The sequence below is a fragment of the Cydia amplana genome, chromosome 10 (genome assembly GCF_948474715.1).
Source record: "Cydia amplana chromosome 10, ilCydAmpl1.1, whole genome shotgun sequence".
NCBI classification, from domain to species: Eukaryota; Metazoa; Arthropoda; class Insecta; order Lepidoptera; family Tortricidae; genus Cydia; species Cydia amplana.
The window spans coordinates 8,727,738-8,748,040 of record NC_086078.1 but is presented as its reverse complement, the minus strand read 5'-3'; the positions used below and the strand labels follow the sequence as shown (position 1 = coordinate 8,748,040).

The 20,303-nt window shown below is 37.9% G+C and overlaps 3 protein-coding genes across 5 annotated transcripts in view; 2 read left to right on the top strand and 1 right to left on the bottom strand.

Moving 5' to 3' along the window:
- LOC134651302 (lysine-specific demethylase 3A-A-like) overlaps window positions 1-20,303 on the top strand; it is a 233,200-nt gene that overhangs the window by 89,252 nt on the left and 123,645 nt on the right. The gene's annotated exons all lie outside the window — the stretch shown is intronic.
- LOC134651553 (uncharacterized) lies at window positions 1,298-2,670 on the top strand. The gene is made up of 3 exons (XM_063506657.1): window positions 1,298-1,735; window positions 1,824-1,966; window positions 2,152-2,670. Exons 1-3 carry the CDS (start codon window positions 1,504-1,506, stop codon window positions 2,647-2,649), a joined length of 873 nt encoding a protein of 290 aa, XP_063362727.1. The 5' UTR covers window positions 1,298-1,503; the 3' UTR covers window positions 2,650-2,670.
- Window positions 4,763-8,237, bottom strand: LOC134651623 (protein piccolo-like). Its single transcript, XM_063506723.1, has 3 exons — window positions 8,147-8,237; window positions 6,732-7,794; window positions 4,763-4,935 (listed from the first exon to the last, which is right to left on the bottom strand). The coding sequence occupies exons 1-2, from the start codon at window positions 8,235-8,237 to the stop codon at window positions 6,746-6,748; spliced, it is 1,140 nt and encodes a 379-aa protein (XP_063362793.1). The 3' UTR covers window positions 4,763-4,935; window positions 6,732-6,745.

The following is a 20,303-nucleotide window of genomic DNA, read 5'->3' as shown; positions in this document are numbered from 1 at the left end:
ATTTATAAAAAGACGGAAACGAACCCACTAATTACTGGAAAATACATTTATAATTTATGGATGGAAAATAGATAAAATTAGAGCTAACCTTCTGTTTGCAATTAGTGCCTGAAGGTTCCGTCACACAGGTACGTTTTCCGGGCGGGGCGCGCCGCTTTTACTTATAAAACGCTCACGCCCCCGCCAGGAAAACGCGCCTGTGTGACGGAACCTTAAGTATAGTAAGTACGTAGGTATCAAACACGAGGTCGGCCTCGAAACCCACGCGTGCTTTCCCATTCCTTTATGCCCCTTTACAGGCTAGAAACGATATTTACACTAGATGTGAGGCAGCTAAGTTTGCTCCTACGTGGCGGTCCGTAATTGACTCGTGACGTAGCTATTTGTAATGAAATTCAAACAATAGGTACGCCTATCGGTTTTTACGCGTATTGAACATGACACTTGTGTCATTGCATAGGTATTTTTATGTATCTACTTGCCAAACTTGGATATGTATGCAAATGGTAACGGAATTTGAACTTACTCTGCATCAGAAAGACGTTAAGTTATTTATTAGTTATTGTTTTAATGTACCGACTCAAGTATTTTCTAGGTACAATTACTTTACATACAATTACATCACATGAGTTTTTTATGTTTAAAAGGATTAATTAATATGTGTTTGGGCGTAGGCATTTAACAGACCCTGACTATGAAAGATAGCCGCATTTAGTAGATAGGCATGTGGGCGATAAGAGCGTTATTAGTTAACTGTATCACTTTAGGTTATTTGTTTTGTGTTCACTTGACACTCTGACTATGTACTGCAATATGTTACACGTATTAAAGGTTTTCTTTTTTATTTATCTTTAGTTTATCTACTATGTATTGTTACACGTATTATATTAGTAGGTAAGTACAGAAAGTTTTTGGCAAATGACTTTGAAATCTCGATTTTTTGTTCGTGCCGTTCGGATGTTGTCGATAGACTGTTTTTCGATTTTATTTATTATTAGACGTGAACGAAAGCCTTGTTAACTTCAGTTACTTAGTATGTTGTTAAGTAATACAGTTAATATTGGTACCTAAACTTTATTTCTTATCCATACAAATTAACTGTTGATCGATGTTCTGTCCGTGTAGAATACGTAAATAATAAGATTAATAAGTATAGTCATAATAATGTATTGCGTGATACCCATATATGAAAGTACATATGTATATACTTATTATGTACCTACGCACGTAAGTATGTAAATATATTGTAAATGGGTATGCGATAGAATAGAACTACGCTGGGCAAACACGCGACGTTGCCATTCGGAACATAATTCGTGACGCGCGCGGTGAATTCGTGCCGCACGCAGCCGCTCACACAATGAATGCCACGTATGTGTGCGTGTCGACCGTGCGCCGCGGCGCGCGCCGCTGCCATTCGCCGTTCGTAACCAGTACAAAGCGTTCGTACGTTGCGGTCCGTTTGCGCCGCACGGCATACCTACTATATACGCATCCCCAGACATGGACTTGAGCAAAGACGAAGTGTTCACTTTGATCAACGCATACCGAAGCCAAAGAGTACTATGGGACACGAATCATAAAGGATACTTCAACAAGCACATCAAAACAAAAGCGTGGCAGATTGTAGCTGACGCGGTTGGCGTTGACTTTGAAAATGCGAAGCGGAAGATGGCTAGTTTGCTTGGGTCTTTTAGGCGAGAGAAATCTAGAGGAAAGAGGATAAATAAAAATGGTGAGATTTGTTTAACGTTCTTTACATTACCTAGATAAATGAAACTTTTACTATGTAGGTAACCATTTATAATTGTTGTAATTTCCAGATCCAACAAGTCCCCTGCAGTACAAATCCGATTGGTTTGCCTTTAAAGCCTTCAGCTTCTTACTGGACCCAGCACTGAATCCCGTCAAATTAGATTCCGGAACAACTCAACAAGAAATATCAAATAACTTTGAAAATGATAATGTAAGTTTTAGTCCTACAACCAATGCTTTAACATGGCCAACAAGGATCAACCTTAAATATTTACAGATTTGGTAATGTATAGGATATTTTGATTTGCACTTATGAAATAAATATATTAAATGAACAAACTGACCCAGGAAGGACGCAATATTTATTAAATATACTTTTTTCTTATTGCGCTCTAGGAGGATGACGAAAATGGAACAATAGCATCTCAGTATGATCACGTTTACCTGACACCAGACACAGTCGTTTCCGACGTTCCACAAGATACTACCATCGCCGAGTTCCCCAAACCTACCACACCCAGAACAAAACGATCCTTGTCATCCCACCACGAGAATTCAGAGTGCCCAGCGAAACGAGACTGCCGAGAACCGCATACGCCAAATGAAAGTGTACGAAAAGATGCGACGGCAAAATTTGCAAAGTACCTAGAAGCCAAGCTAAATCTCTTCAATCCGACTGCCAGTGCGATACTGATCCACAAAATCAATCAGTTGATCTTCGAAGCCGAGATGAGCTCTATATCACAGCCTCATTCTTTCTCCATGGCCAGCGTATCGCCCAAGTCGAATTGGACGCCCAGTCCTCCCCATATTAACCCGTTGGTTCAGATAGAAGTTTCTAGATATGACGAAGATGATGAAGATAAGAAAGATGGAATAGTAAACATGCCTTAAACGTTATAAATCTTCTAGTTAATCTAAACCAAACTGCACAACATTGTAGTCAATTATAATTTAATTTAAATTGATGATTCAGCAAATCCAAATATGAGGACGCAATTGTATACCTCAATTAGTTTGTACTTGCACATTGCACAAACCACTAGTTTTAATGTTATGATATGATTCAACTGTGATTTTATAAATAAATACCTACTGTATAAGTACCACTTGTATTGTTTTCCTCTTAGTTTCCCGCATTTAATTTACGTTTTACATTATTACCATTTTCCGCAAATTACCAGTGATTGTGTAAAATGATCCACCTTGGTGTAATTATACCTATATTATATACGAATGACGCTGTAAAATTGTTGGTAACAGGAAAAATATATGGGTTAATATTATTATAAACGTTCATTTTATTATGCGAGTATTGATAATGCATCTCCATCTTATAATAAAGTTAAGTGCCTACACATGTGATCATGAATGATGGGGTTGTGCGAAATTAGAAAACCTGTACTCGCCGCAGAACGCACGAAAGCATCGGAATTTGTCACTGTAGGTATTTTAATTTTTTTATAAATGCATACCTTTTACAATACCGGGGCATACAAAAACAAAAAGTATCCATGGTCCTTACGAAGCTCTAATGTATAAAATGTTTACCTGATCAAACGAACTTACCTGAAGTGAAGTTCGATCATAATTATCCTGTCTTCGCCGAAGAGATTTAATCCTTTACCATGTAGTAGCCCATGCTACGCGCAAACTCAACCGCACAAGTTTTAGCGTAGAAAGAGAGAAAAAACATTCCTTTCTCTCTCTCCACTATCCCAACCGGTGACGCTGTCAACCCAACTGTCAACATCATTCTTTTTAGAGCACTAAGGAGTAACAAAAGATAACATAACAACATTGATAATCAGGGAAGAAGTGTACGGAATGTACGGATTGCGACCTTCCTGGGAAGGGTGGGTAGTTAAATCTCTTCGGCGAAGACAGGATAATTATGATCGAACTTCACTTCAGGTAAGTTCGTTTGATCAGGTAATTATCCTGTCTTCGTCCTTCGAGATTTAATCCTTTACCATGTAGATGTTCAGAGAACGATCAATGTTGTTAAAGTAAATAAATAAATAAAAAATCGCAATTATCATTTATTTATTTGTTCGTAAAGACCAACTTATAACAAATTAACGTAATATATTATATTATTCCACAATAATCATTATCAACTTATGAATCTTATGATATTCCGACAAATCAACTTATACCACAGTAGGTATGTCTCTACTGTAACAATAAAGGATCAAGTAGGCTTGTTTCTGTATTAATTATGGGCCTATTGTAAAAATTCGCAAACACAGTTGATCGCTCAGTCCAACCAGCTGACTTTCGAATGACATCGACGCTTAGACCAGCGCGCGAGGCAGCCGAAGTTGATGCGTGCCTCGTGCTGTGAGCGGTGAAAATAGAAGTGTCGATGCCACTCTCTGTGAGGGTCTGTTTTATCCAACGTCCTAGACTTTGCGATGAAGCTGGTCTATGCGGTTTCTTATAGGTTAGAATAAAATGCTCCTCGGTATTTGATCGTAAAGCTGATGTTACTAAGGCGTACTTTTGTAAAGTCGAAGCTGGGCAAATACCAAGTCGAGAGCGGAAAAAAGGTAAATTTAAAATTGGCTGAGCTCTGCCAATAGATGAGGTTTTAATTAAGTTAGTAATAGTGATAATAATTCGGTCTTCAAAGACTTTTATATTAGACATTTTTATAAATGATAACGTTTGCATTCTCTGCCCCGTTGCGAGAGCTAGCAACATTACTAATTTTTTAGACAACTGCTCTAAATTAACTGTATCGTTATCCATGTTTTCTAAGTAATTCAGAACCACGTTAACATCCCATGTACAAGCATACCGTGGGAATGATGGTTTTAACCGAAAGATCCCTTTGAAAAAACGTTTGAGACTTAAATCATCACTTATCCTATTTGAAGATATTAAAGAAATAGCTGACCGATGATTGTTTAGCATGCCATACGACGATCCCCTTTGAAAACAATTCGTAAGAAATTCTAATAGAGATGATATTTTGAAATCGTAAAAATCTACATTATTCTGAGAGCAAAAATCCCACCACAACTTAAGGCTCGTCGTATACTGACTTCTAGTCTTCTCTGAAATTGATGAAAGCATGACCTCTAATGCCGTTTCAGGTACACATTGTCTACGAAACCCTTCCCGGATAACACACACGCTACCAGGGAAAGATGACGGTGTAGCGGGTGTGTTGATCTGAAAGGAGAAGAAAGTAGATATTTACTAGGTTGAAATATTATAGCTTCTTTGATACATAGAGACATGTAGAACGGGTACCACGGCTGAGATGGCCATTGTGGGACAACCACAATACCTGTTGCCTTGTCTGAAACGATCTTTTTTAAGGTTTTTAAAATCAAGGCAAAGGGCGGGAATGCATAAAAATAAAATTGGGACCAATCAATTGTAAAAGCATCAATGTTATATGCAAAAGGATCTTTTTTCCAGGATATGTATAGGGCGCACTTTGCATTTATGCGAGAGGCGAATAAATCTATGCCCGGTTTCCCAAAACAAAACACTATTCTTGTGAATTCTTGCGAACCTAACTCCCATTCTGTGTCAATATTTAATTTTCTAGATTCGCTGTCGGCCTCGACATTAAGCGATGACCGAATATAGGAAGCAAAAATAAAAATGTTCCTTTCCTCACACCAATTCCAAATTTCCCTAGTAATTTTGTTTAAATGTGGATACTGGACGCCACCCATTCTATTTATGTAAGAAATTGCTGTTGTGTTATCCACACGCAAAAGGATATCACATTCTTTTTTATTATTAGCGAAGGACATAAGTCCGAAGTAGGCTGCCAACAGTTCCAGATAATTTATATGACTGGTACATTCTGTAGCAGTCCAATGACCGCCCGTTTTGCTAGTACCACATGCTGCACCCCAGCCTGTTGTTGAAGCGTCAGTGAAGATTTCAAGCTCATAGTTTTGATCTCTTATTGGATTAATGGCAACTAAAATATTCTTCTTCCACCACAGAAGATCATCATGTAAATTGTCTGCAACTTCCATGAATGAATCATAATTTTCATTATTATTCAGTAAAGCTAAATATTTAGCTCTTTCTAGAGACTTTGTGTGAAGCCAGCCATATACAATTGCTGGACACGCCGCGGTAATGGAACCCAAAATACGAGCGAAATCACGGATACGCATTCTACTTGATGTAAGTAACATAATTATACGTTGCAAAATTGTTTGCCTCTTTATGTCTGGCAATTGTATAGACATTGTCTTAGAATCTAACACGAAGCCCAAGAATTTGCAAGTGGTTTGGGGTACTAGATTAGATTTTTCGTAGTTGATAACGAAACCTAACCTAGTCAAGCAATTAATAGTAGTTTTTGCGTTTTCTAGGCAATCTGCTGCAGAGTTTCCTAAACACAATATATCATCTAAATACCTAACTGAGAGTAGACCTTGAGATCTTAAATATGTAGCAACGGGTTGTAAAATCTTTGTAAATATGTATGGTGCAGAACAGATTCCAAAGGGGAGAGAAACAAATTCAAATAAATTGTCTTCAAAATAAAACCGTAAAAACTTTGTATGACTTTCATGCATAGGTACTAAAAAATATGCTTCTTTAAGATCTATATTAATCATGTAACAACCCGGATACATTAGTTTAGTAGCTGTTCTCACATCTTCCATTTTGAAGATATACTTATTTAATTTCTTTAGGTTCAAAATAAATCTTTTGCTACCATCACTCTTAGGGATTAGAAAAATATCAGATATAAATTGACCCGTTGCAGGATTACAACGCCTTACAGCATTTATTTGCATTAAGTGCTGTATTTCCTTATTCATGTCAGTTAATTCGTTCGACGTAAAAGAACGTCGTGGATAATCAAAAGGGTCTTGAACAGGTTTCACAATGAAAGGGATCTTATAGCCTGACACAGCGGATAGTATAAAATCATCATCCGTAATTGATTTCCAATCATTAAGAAAATATTTTAAGCGCCCGCCATGTACCTGACATTGCGCAGTTAAGTCCGTCGACTGGTTGAGGAGCGGTGCGCAGGAGGAGGTGGTCGGCGTGTTGAAGGTGGAGGTGGAGGCTGACGGCGACTTGGCAGAGGTGGTGGTGGCGGCAGAGCTGCTCGTCTGCGACCTTGGTACTGGTATGCTGGGGCCGACATTGCTGCTCTTGGTCCACCGAATCGGTGTTGATATGTGTGTCCCCCTCGCTGATATCGCAATCCTCGGGCTGTCGATGGACCTCTTCCATTTAAATTAGAAGTTGTAGATGGTGGCTGAATTAATTGTCCTGTCTTTTTTATGCCGCGAGAGTCCTTCACCAACTCACCCAATTTTTCTCCAAAAAGAAAGGTGTCTCTTTTTCTGTCTTTGAAACTCTCAGCAAAGGACTTGTCTATTAGTGGCATAATTACTGAGCGGCGGGTATCAGTTTCAGCATAATGGGAATCAGCTAGCATAATGCCCGCATCATTGAGTGTACGGATAATATCTGGGATATCCGGAGTTCGTTTCAATAGGCCAGTTAGAGCCTTGCCTAGCGCTGAAAGCGCTTTACCAAGCTGGTCCTGCTTTGCAAGTAGCCTTTTATCTCTGAGCTTGCATGCCTCGGCCAACATGGCTCCAATTTCCGGGTTTAGGGACGGGCTTTTTGCTAGAGGAACGTTTTTGGGAAACGGGTATTTTTTCAAAAGTTCTTCTTTCTTTTCTTTTTTAAGCCCTTCCAACAAAATTTTCTGGAATCTTGCCGCTACGTCGGCTTGCAAATCATCACCAAATTCAACAGGATCAGTTTCTACAATTCCCAGTTCTTGTAATAGACTAGGGTCAAAGTCCCCTTCTGCAACGTTCTCCTTCATCTCCTTGTCATCGCCACTTGCCGCATAACACGGGCTGGTGAATGCTGTGGTATCAGTAATCTCACTAGCATCATCAAATGCGTACGAATAATCGTCGTATTCAGCCTCGCGTGTTTGCTGTTCTTCGGTGTTGGCGAGATCTATTACATTTTCGTTTGGTATCTGTTCATCATATAATATCTCATTGTTCTCGGTATGTTCTGAAATCCCGGTGAAAAGAAATTAGATAAGTAGGTACTTGCATCGGTATTCGAAGAATATCACAAATATAAATAACATATTTCCAATGAATGCAATGGAAATACTTAAGTTTCATAGAACACATGCCGTTGAATGCAACGGTTTTTGGAAAAAACAATTTAAGAAATGTCATCCGAAGAATACAACGGACGTAAATAGCGTATTTCCGATGAATGCATCGGAAATACATGTTTTTTACGAAATACTCTCCCGATGAATGCAACGGGTTTTCAAATAACAAAAATATCACCTATAAATGGCGTATTTCCGATGAATGCAACGAAAATACTTTACTATGGAAACACAAATCACCTTCGTTTTGCAAATCCTGCTGATTTGGAGCTATATTTTCTGATTTTTCAGTGCGCCGCTTACGTTTTGCTTCAAGCTTTTCTTCATACATCTTTAATTTTCTCATCCATCTTTCTTCTTGAGACTCGCTATGCGGTCGCTTCGACATGATTTCCTAGATTTTTATTGCACTTGTGCGAACGCCGCGCGCGCACGGACAAGAATGATGTTGACAGTTGGGTTGACAGCGTCACCGGTTGGGATAGTGGAGAGAGAGAAAGGAATGTTTTTTCTCTCTTTCTACGCTAAAACTTGTGCGGTTGAGTTTGCGCGTAGCATGGGCTACTACATGGTAAAGGATTAAATCTCGAAGGACGAAGACAGGATAATTATAATCTGTAGCTGTACCCGTTCTCGCCACATCCTGATCTATAAATGTCATTCTCGAGAAGCGTTATAAAATGCTCCTCAGTTATCGATTGGCAAAGTTCACTCAACAAATCATCTCCACTCCCCTCCGCGCCGCCGACTCTTCTCTCGTGAACAGAATGCTAAACTGTAATCCTATCTTATCTCAAGTTGCTCTCTCAACCCATACGGTAGACTAGACCTTATCCCCTCTACTTAGATATCATATTACTCTATTTTGTCAATTTGGTTTCCAGGTGTTCTCATCTAATCTTCAAGGTGCTATTTTTAACCCCTTTTTATTGACTTTGCACTAGTTTTCAAGATCTTTTACTCAAGTTTTTAAAGTGATTTGATTTGTAGAAAGACTTTTGCAACTAATCATAATAACATTTTATAATGAGCTCGAATTTTGTCTACGCAAGTCTCAGTCGACCTCCATTTACGTTTCTTTAGGTCATTCATAAATGTTTCATTACTTAACGCCTGTAGGTATACCGGGCATACAAATAAATATATCCGCGCCATTAGAATCAAAGCTCCAGATTTGTAAATAATGCGTATAACTTATTCAAATATTAATAAGCTTGATAGCAAATTCATAACATTGGAATTTAATTAACGAAAATAACCGGAGTAAATATCGTTTACTAGTCTTTCATTTCATGTATAAGGGTATTAATACTTACCTATGTCATGGACTAACCTATAGGACCCGCAATCGCCATTTTGAGTAGCGTGACTTTATATTTAGTTCCCAAAAGTATAGCAGATGTCTCTAGTAGTGTCAAATGTTGCAATAAGTGTGATTCTGTATCAATGCCATGTGACGGGTTGGAATGACAACTATCGTCATGCTCTCGTCTTGCCTCAATGTTGATAATATATTTCGTGAGATGGCGCTTCGACCATACCCCGTACTGAATTCGTTTCATTTGACGCATTTTTTTTGGATGTTTGATATTAAAAAAATATAAATATATTCATTCATATAAAATATAAATATAATAGCATTAGCGATGTCTTACTAATTTTAATAACTCGTAATACATTTTTCTGTCACATAATATTAATGTTACCGACGCGCGGTAACACGATACATTACATTTATAGTACATTATTGCAGAGGCCGGGAAAGAGCAATTCGTGGATGAGTTTCGATTTTGTCGGACGACGCGAAGCTGCTATTCCTGCCGAGAAAGATGCTATTCCTGCCGAGGCATATATAGTGCTTTTCTCCAAACATGCGAGGAAATAAGCTCAAATAATAATTATTTAAGCATCAAGCATCACTCAAATCGAACCTTCACATCAAGAATGTCAAAAACAATTCCCCTCTAATTAATTTTTAAAAGTTAAAGGCACAAACTTATTCGGCCATTCAGTACCATTCAATATTCGTTCATTCAATATAGTTGGTCAAACCAATTTGTCAGTTAGTAAGAACCAGGAAAACTATACCCATCCTATTCTTTTGGGTGCTAGTACTAGAGTAAGACAAAGATAGTATGATTCTCTCTGTCTATGTTTGAAATGAGATAGTCCTTTGACAAACTATAAAAGCTTTAATATTAACACGGATTTAGATCCTTAAAAAATATATAAAAATAATCTTTGATTTTATTAAGCAGTATTCGCACGATCAGACACGAGCACAACGGTCTTGTAAGAACGAGACATGAAAGGCTTACTATCTCACTCTATCCTATAGCTTGAAATGATAGCTGATCGGGTCGTGTAGACGCGGCTCGCGGCTATAATAATTGGCTGTTTACGTTTTTTATTTTTAAAAAGTAAAAAACACTACAGTAATAAGTTATTACTGTAGTGTTTTTTTACTTCCCGTCCGCTAGAAAAGGACAGCGATAGTTTGATTTTTTTAAATTAGAGTTTGACAATAACGAAGATCTTCCCGTACTATTTTTGCTACAATAAGGTGAACATTTCCGAGCATATTGGAGAAAAGTATTTTTACCTATTTGTAATATATTTGATAAAGTTCTATTTTTTTATTGACATATTTATTTACACTGGGTACCATGACAACCTCAAATATTATACTCAACATATGTAACAAGTGCGAGTTGGACTCGCGCACGGAGGGTTCCGCACCATCAACGCGGCCAAGTGCGAGTCGGACTCGCCCATGAAGGGTTCCGTATTTAGGCGATTTATGACGTATTAAAAAAAAAACTACTTGCTAGATCTCGTTCAAACCAATTTTCGGTGGAAGTTTACATGGTAATGTACATCATATATTTTTTTTAGTTTTATCATTCTCTTATTTTAGAAGTTAGGGGGGGGGGACACACATTTTACCACTTTGGAAGTGTCTCTCGCGCAAACTATTCAGTTTAGAAAAAAATTATATTAGGAACCTCAATATCATTTTTGAAGACCTATCCATAGATACCCCATACGTATGGGTTTGATGAAAAAAAAATTTTTGAGTTTCAGTTCGAAGTATGGGGAACCCCAAAAATTAATTGTTTTTTTTTCTATTTTTGTGTGAAAATCTTAATGCGGTTCACAGAATACATCTACTTACCAAGTTTCAACAGTATAGTTCTTATAGTTTCGGAGAAAAGTGGCTGTGACATACGGACGGACAGACAGACGGACAGACAGACAGACATGACGAATCTATAAGGGTTCCGTTTTTTGCCATTTGGCTACGGAACCCTAAAAATAGAGCAAAACAAGCAAAAAACGGTCACCCATCCAAGTACTGACCCCGCCCGACGTTGCTTAACTTCGGTCAAAAATCACGTTTGTTGTATGGGAGCCCCACTTAAATCTTTATTTTATTCTGTTTTAGTATTTGTTGTTATAGCGGCAACAGAAATACATCATCTGTGAAAATTTCAACTGTCTAGCTATCACGGTTCGTGAGATACAGCCTGGTGACAGACGGACGGACGGACAGCGGAGTCTTAGTAATAGGGTCCCGTTTTTACCCTTTGGGTACGGAACCCTAAAAAGGTAAGTAATGCATAAAGGCGTATCCAGACTAGTCAATTTTTCGCCAGTCTGATAAAATTCTCCGATCGAATCAGGCCGAGCGGACGCAAATACCAATTTGATTCCCCGATCAAATAAGCAGGTGCGGACACAAAAATGCCAATTTTCATAGTAATTATCTATGGAATGCAAATTGGTGATTTAATTTGTGTACCTACGTGTGGATGCTAAATGAGATTGGCCAATTAGTGGGTATCCAGACGGGACTGATCAAATCAGTCGATTTGTTCAGGAAAATATTTGGCCAATCTTATCTTGCCTAGCGTCCACACGTACAGAAATTAAATCACCAATTTGCATTCTACTATGAAATTTGTCATTTTTGTGTCCGCACCTGCTGATGTGATCGGGGAATCAAATTGGTATTTGCGTCCGCACGGCCTGATTCGACACGAGAATTTGATCAGATTGTAAAAAGTACGTACAGATCCTAGCATTCCATAGATACTAGCTTCGAAAATTGGCATTTTTGTGTCCGCACCTCCTGATTTGATCGGGCAATCGAATCAGTGAGCCAAATTGCCGTTTGCGTCCGCACCTCCTGATTCGATTCCCTTCCCTTCCAGATTGGTGAAAAATTGACTAATCTGGATACGCCTTTACGTATTTGACGTATCAAAGATATCTTTGAAAAATCGAATATAGGTATAGATCAGTAAATAGGAACAAAAAAAACTATACTCATCCTTTTCTTTTGGGTGATAGTACTAGTGTAAGACAAAGATAGTATGACTCTCTGTCCTAGCGAGCGCAACTTTGAGATATTCTGTCAGAAAACTTTCAAACGTGAAGTAAGTAAACATCGTAATAATTTCAATGAAATCTAATGATATTACAGTATAATTATTCGACATATTTGGACGACGGCTGTATTGACAATTACATTAGCATTGTGGTTTTCAGTTAAAATGAACGTGCTTCTGACGGGAACAGGGTTTTTCGTGCCATAACCCATGAAATTTGGTCGTTACCGGCACGTACTGGAGGTGCAAGACATCTGGCAAGGCGACAGGAGCTACATAATCAAAGCCCGAGTGGTTCGTCAAGCCTCTGTGACGGCGACAGCGTATAAGACAGCCTTAATTCGTAATATCAATCGTCATGTTACTAGAGTAACATGCGATTGTTTATAACAAAAGTGGCAAATTCAAGCAGCATTGCAGCACTAATTTACTACATCAATCATGAAGAGAGTTCCACCTAAACCAGCCAGGAACAAAAATGGGGCAAGCCAAGTGTTCGACAATTTACGAACGAAAAGTATTCCAAAGGGAGATACTTCCACGAAATGTATCCTACGTCAAAGAAACACAAGTGTGAACCTTTTCAGTTCGATGTCACAGATTTAAAGGAAGATTGTGCCTTGAAACGTGTACTGGAAGTTGCTGAAATAAATTGTACAGAAGATATTGAAATTTCCGTTAGCAAGGTTGTCGGAAAATTTAGTAGAACAGACTGATATTAATATTCAAAAAGAAGAATGTGTTACATGTCTTGAAAACTTTAGTATTTTTAGAAAAGAGTTTGATGTGTACAAAAGTGAAGCTAGACTAAAAAGTCATAGAAAAATTTTTTTTAGTCATAGAAAAAACATTAGAAAAACTTTTATGAAGCAAATGTTGCGTTGGCAGATAAAGACATTTTTAAATTCTGTAGTGACACAATAGAACAATCAATGTCTGAAGAGTGGTACTCGGCGAGGAGACTAAGAATTTCTTGTGTCGGAGTGATTGTTAGCAAAGATCAGCCTTGGTTGTGCACTAGTGTAGATGGTGTTGTTATATGCGATGAATGTGTCAGTGTTAGTAGAAGTTAAATGTCCTGTATGTTGTAAAAACCACCTATTGCAGATTTTGATAAACAAAAATGTAATGTCATAATGTGCAATATTCGCAGTTTGTGAATGATCAACCAGAATTAAAAAGAAGCAAACCATATTAACTTATACCCAAATCCAAGTACAAATGTATGTCACTGGTATGACTATGTATGATCTCTTTATATATTCACCAAAAGGTAGTTGTATAGTAAGAGTAGACAGAGACAAAGACTTTATTAAAGCAGCAATTTTAATAAGTGAATAATTTTACTTCGCTCATTATCTACGGCTCTTGTATTCTACAAGAACAAACCAAACTTTGAGTGAGAAAAACCAGCCAAAGCGTAGTTTTACAGAAAAAATATAATCAATACAATGTTAGGTAATTAACTTTTCAAATAGTAGTATGTAGTAGTAGTATTAAGTAAAATAATATGTTTAAATGTTGTTAACTCAAAATGTTTATTACTGTTTTTTTTATATGTATAGTAAAGCTGAATATTGCAGTATCACGCTTTGTGAAAATTTGCAATACGCATACCTAGCTGGAAGGCCTGTAAGTAAGGAACTCAACATTTTTATATCTTAGAATCCTAGCATACCTAAATATTAACCTGACCTTATTTGATTGTTTTTGTTTTGTTTTAATAATCTTTAGCTTTAGACTATGTTTGATTCTGATGTATGTATTGTCCCTACCACATAAGCGTTTTGGCATCCTTAGCTGTAAGTTTATGCATGTGACTGAAATAAAGGAATATGACTAATGGTATGTACAGTAGAGTTCATAAATATGTATGCATTTCTTAACCTTAATCCATTGTACTTGACTTGACTGTACATTAGACTTATAAAAATGTTCAGTCCAGTGCTTGGACATATTAAACCCTAACCTGACTGACACATTTTCATAGGTCCACGGGCCCATGTTATAAATATGTGGTGGTCAATGCCTGTGGTTCCTTATGCTCCATGTGCATAAGGGTCCTTCAGGCATGAAAAGTCACATAATATTTACAGGTTTTATGTGTGAAATAAAAACAAATTTAAATAAAAATGCAATGTTTTAATAGCTTTTTAAATAATGTAAATATTGTAAAAATAACTGTTGTTTTATTTGTTTGAAAATATAGGTGGTTGCAGGTTTACTAGTACCCAACAATTAACCTTTTAACCGTCAGCAATTTTTGATCGAGCGTGCTCGTGTCACCACCGACAGTAATTGTACCACGCAGAGTAAGGTTGGCATAGTTACGGGAGTTATAAATGTGCTGTAAAAACCAAATCAGATCTTTATCTTATTCATCAGACTGTGGCGAGATGAGCTGGATATGTAATGTCTTATATATCAGACTCTGGCGGTTAAAGGGTTAAACATGTAATATATCATCAATATGATAAAATAACATACTAGAACAAATTAAATTATTTTTAGAAAATATTTTAATTTGTTATTATTTTGAGTAGTCACACTACTATATTATAAATTATAAACTGAAATAAATGTCATATACTCAGAAAAAGTGACCCTAGCCTCTAGTGCCCCAGGCTGGAATCGAACCAGCGTCCTCTGCTATCGCGGCAGGTGCCTGTTACCTCTCGATCTCGGTCGGTGGTCTCTGTTTTTTTCTGAGTATATGACATTTATTTCAGTTTATGATAAAATACATTTACAGGAATTTTATGTAGTATCTGATAAATTATTAAGTGCTGCATTATTCTTTCGACATGAATTCTGACTCGAGCTATTTTATAAGTTGCATCGGTCACTTCCCTTGTAAATTCACCTTTATTCTGGAGAAAAGGTGGCATAATAATAGTCTATAGGTAAATTAAACAAAAGTCGTCTCCTTCACGATTTTCGTCGACATCTCTTCTAAATACCTAAAACTGGTATGGATGTGTTCCTCGTGGTCTGTAGAATACGAATTGACCGGTTTTAGTTTATGGAGGGGGGGACGTGTCGAAAAAAAGGGGGGATAGTGGGCGGCCGACCAGCATTGATATGTTCACATCTTGAGTCCTAGGGAGCGTTCAAGTATTACGTAACGAATTTGGGGGTGGGGGGGTTCTTGTAAAACGTTACGATGCGTTACAAAGGCGGGAGGGGGGGTTTAAACTACGCGTTACGTAACATTGTTTTTTAACCCTTCAGAACTTTTCGCCACTTTACGGTACTTTACGCAACATAATTGTGGCCTTTAGGGGGGTTACAGAAAAACGTTACGGCGCGTTACATGGGGGGGAGGGGGGGTCAAAAATGTCCAAACATTGCGTTACATAAAACTTGAACGCTCTCCTATGGGACCGATCGGTTCGTGTGAGATGTCGTTTGAAAGAGTATTAAACGTGGTATTATTGTTTCATAATAACCGTAGTCATAACTGTAGTCGTTTACAAAATATTGTAAAATATATGATTTTTTACCGTGCATGGATGGCATAAGTACTGACAAAACATGCGTCTAACTCAATAAATTATAACTTTACCGCAATTTTTTTTACATGTTTCGGTGGCTGCCATTCCTCAACCCACCAACGGAGCGGCAGCTGACGTCCACGAGGATTCATCATACGTAGCCGTTAATTGGTCATGGAAACCTGTTCGTGGCTCGCGGTCTATAAGTTTTAATGGTGTATGATATTATATAACCAAGTCATAACGTAGCGGCAGCTGACGTCCACGAGGGCTCATCATATATGGCCGTTAACCAGTATACGAGTTTTCACCCGGGAGGCGATGACTGACGAAATTTGCGCCTGGCTCGGGGTCTATTATGTTTTTGGTAAGCTAATGAAATGTCTCGTATATTTTGTAATAAAATAATTGCGGTATAGTTGTAATTTATTGAGTTAGACGCATAGTTAACCATTTCATTACTTATGCCATCCATGCACGGTAAAAACTCAAATATTTTAAAATATTTTGTAATTGACTACAGTTATTATGAAACAATAATAGCACATTTAATACTCTTTCAAACGACACCTCACACGAACCGATCGGTCGCATAGGACTCAAGATGTGAACAAATGTGCTATTATCTATGAAAAGGGACTTTATTGCCGATGGCGCTTACGACACTGACATCGATAAGCAAAAAACGTAGTAGTTTAAAATTGGGGATTCTGGCACATGTTTAGTTGTTTTGATTCCCAATTTAGCAATTAAGTTTCTTTGAATACTGGAACATTCAATGTTGCTGTCTATCCAATGCGGAGGTAAATTTATGTTATGTGACGCTGATGAACTGATGAAGTCATGTTGTGTTAGAAAACTTAAATTGGATTTAAAGGTCCCTTTGTAGTTTTTTATAATTAACTCTTAAACGGTGGCCTGTAGCAAAAATGTTCTGATACATAAGTAATCTTCATAAAATTTTCTACATTAAATATTCTATACGCTTTTTCGCTAGGATCAATATTTAAAAAAATATTTAAGGGAGAAAGTTAATTATAATCAATTGTTAATATTTTTTGTAAATAACTCGTAAACGGTGGCCTGTAGCGAAAAATGTTCTGATACATAAGTAATCTACATAAAATTTTCTACATTAAATATTCTGTACACTTTTTCGCTGGGATCAATATTTAAAAAAATATAAAAGGGAGAAAGTTAATTATAATCAATTGTTAATATTTTTTGTTAATAACTCGTAAACGGTGGCCTGTAGTAAAAAATGTTTTGAAACATAAGTAATCTACATCCAATTTTCTACATTAAATATTCTATAAAAAATTCGGTAGGTTCAATATTTAAAAAAATATTTAAGGGAGAAAGTTAATGGGGAAGTTAGTGCACTGAGTTGTCCCTTTTGTCCCAGGCGATGCCGCTTGACACAATTGTTCCTTGGATCATACTTAATTGATCTGAAGTCTTAACCTGGATATTAACTTTTGGCTTCCCCCCAAAAAGGGAGAGGAGAAAAGTGGTTCCGGCTGTACACTGCGCTCTGTTTGATATAAAACCGCAATCCGATGATTGATTGACATAATTGTTCTCCCAGAAGCAGGTTCGTGGGGTATTTGTCTTTGGTACGGTCGTATAGAGGGCGGCTGGGTCACCTCCATAAAATTCCGACTTTTGGTCTACCGCTTCCGGTCAGAAAAATGTTTGACGGCCCGGCCAAACGGTCGGATTTAGGTGGGAGGTGCTCGACCAAATGTCATATTTTACCCTGGCAGATTTTGACGCCGCCATTTTTTTTTCAAAATGGCCGACTTTATTTTTTTATTTTTTCAAGTTTGTCCTAGCGCGCCGAAATTTTGGTCACGAAAAGTCGGGGTCCCCTAGATTCCTATGAAAAATTTTTTTTTGTAAAATGTTTATTTGCGGAAAAACTGGGCACTTTTATTTTGTATGGTAACTTTTAAACGATGGATGATAGGTGGGGGGTGCTCGACCAAATGACATAGAGGGCCTCGAGGGAAATAAAACTGCATTGAAAAAAAATCAAACTGGCCGACTTTTTTTTTTTAAATTTCAAGTTGCTCCGAGCGCACCGAGATTTGGCATGGCAGGAGGCCTACGGCCTTCGGCCCGCCGTTTCGCTTGTCTAAGCCACTTTTACTATTGGGTCGTGTTTAAGCTCCAACTTCCCCCTCTCGTGTAACGCTTCGGGTCTTCGGCCCTACGCGGAGCTCGGCCTTCGGCCTTCGCGAACCTCGACGCTTCGCCAACGCTCGCTTATCAAGACAGTTGACTTGGTAGAACGCTTGGAAGCGCTGCATTCACGCAGCTCGGTTTTCGGCCTCGCTTTAAATTACTGGGGGTTGTACGCTTGGGAGTCGGTGTGAAGGCTCCGGGCCTTTGGCCCTCCGCCGGGGTCGGCCTTCGGCCTCCCAGCCTGAAGCTCGCCCTTCGGGCTCGCTTAACACAGTTTTTGTATAGGATTTTGCTTGGTTCGTCATTCCCGCAGCTTGGCCTTCGGCCTCGCCTAAAATTACTGGGGGTAGGCCACGCTTGGACACTCGGGGTGAAGCTCCAGGCCTAACGGCCCTCCGCGGGGTCGGCCTTCGGCCTCCCAGCCTGAAGCTCGCCCTACGGGCTCGCTTAACCTACTTGGAAATTTGACTTTTGCCCGTGTCCGCCGCCATGTTGGAATTTTCCAAATAAATTTTTCACATAGTATTCTTGGGCCCCCAGGCTTGTCGCATCCAAATCTCAGCGCGCTCGGACTAACTTAAAAAAAAAAGGCCATTTTGAAAAATTTTAAATGCAGTTCCATTTTTCTCGAGGCCCTCTATGACATTTGGTCGAGCACCCCCCACCCATCTCGCACCGTTTAAAAGCTGCCATACAAAATAAAAATTACCATTTTTTCCGCAATCTTGGGTTTTATAAAAAAAAAAAAATTTTATAGGAATCTAGAGGCCTCTATCTCCTGCCATGCCAAATCTCGGAGCGCTCGGACCAACTTGAAAAAATTAAAAAAAAGTCGGCCATTTTGAATTTTTTTCAATGCAGTTTTATTTCCCTCGAGGCCCTCTATGACATTTGGTCGAGCACCCCCCACCTATCACGCACCGTTTAAAAGTTACCATACAAAATAAAAGTGCCCAGTTTTTCCGCAATTAAAACATTTTACAAATAATCTAGGGGACCCCAAGTTTCCGTGACCAAAATTTCAGCGCGCTAGGACAAACTTGAAAAAATAAAAAATAAAAGTCTGCCATTTTGACAAAAAAATGGCGGCGTCAAAAACTGCCAGGGTACCTCTATGACATTTGGTCGAGCACCCCCCCCACCTAGGTCCGACCGTTTGGCCGGGCCGTCAAACATTTTTCTGACCGGAAGCGGTAGACCAAAAGTCGGAATTTTCTGGAGGTCACCCAGCCGCTCTCTATACGACCGTACCAAAGACAAATACCCCACGAACCTCCTGGGAGAACAATTATGTCAATCAATCATCGGATTGCGGCTTTATATCAAACAGAGCGCAGTGTACAGCCGGAACCACTTTTCTCCTCTCCCTTTTTGGGGGTAAGCCAAAAGTTAATATCCAGGTTAAGGCTTCACATCAATTAAGTATGATCAAAGGAACAATTGTGTCAAGCGGCATCGCCTGGGACAAAAGGGACAACTCAGTGCACTAACTTCCCCATTAACTTTCTCCCTTAAATATTTTTTTTAAACATTGAACCTACCGAATTTTTTTATAGAATATTTAATGTAGAAAATTGGATGTAGATTACTTATGTTTCGGAACATTTTTTGCTACAGGCCACCGTTTACGAGTTATTAACAAAAAATATTAACAATTGATTATAATTAACTTTCTCACTTAAATATTTTTTTAAATACTGATCCCACCGAAAAAGTGTACAGAATATTTAATGTAGAAAATTTTATGTAGATTACTTATGTATCAGAACAGTTTTTGCTACAGGCCACCGTTTACGAGTTATTTACAAAAAATATTAACAATTGATTATAATTAACTTTCTCCCTTAAATATTTTTTTAAATATTGATCCCAGCGAAAAAATGTACAGAATATTTAATGTAGAAAATTTTATGTAGATTACTTATGTATCAGAACATTTTTTGCTACAGGCCATCGTTTACGAGTTATTTACAAAAAATATTAACAATTGATTATAATTAACTTTCTCCCATAAATATTTTTTTAAATATTGATCCCAGCGAAAAAGTGTACAGAATATTTAATGTAGAAAATTTTATGTAGATTACTTATGTATCAGAACATGTTTTGCTACAGGCCACCGTTTACGAGTTATTTACAAAATTATTAACAATTGATTATAATTGACTTTCTCCCATAAATATTTTTTTAAATATTGAACCTACCGAATTTTTTTATAGAATATTTAATGTAGAAAATTGGATGTAGATTACTTATGTTTCAAACCATTTTTTGCTACAGGCCACCGTTTACGAGTTATTAACAAAAAATTGATTGATTAATTGT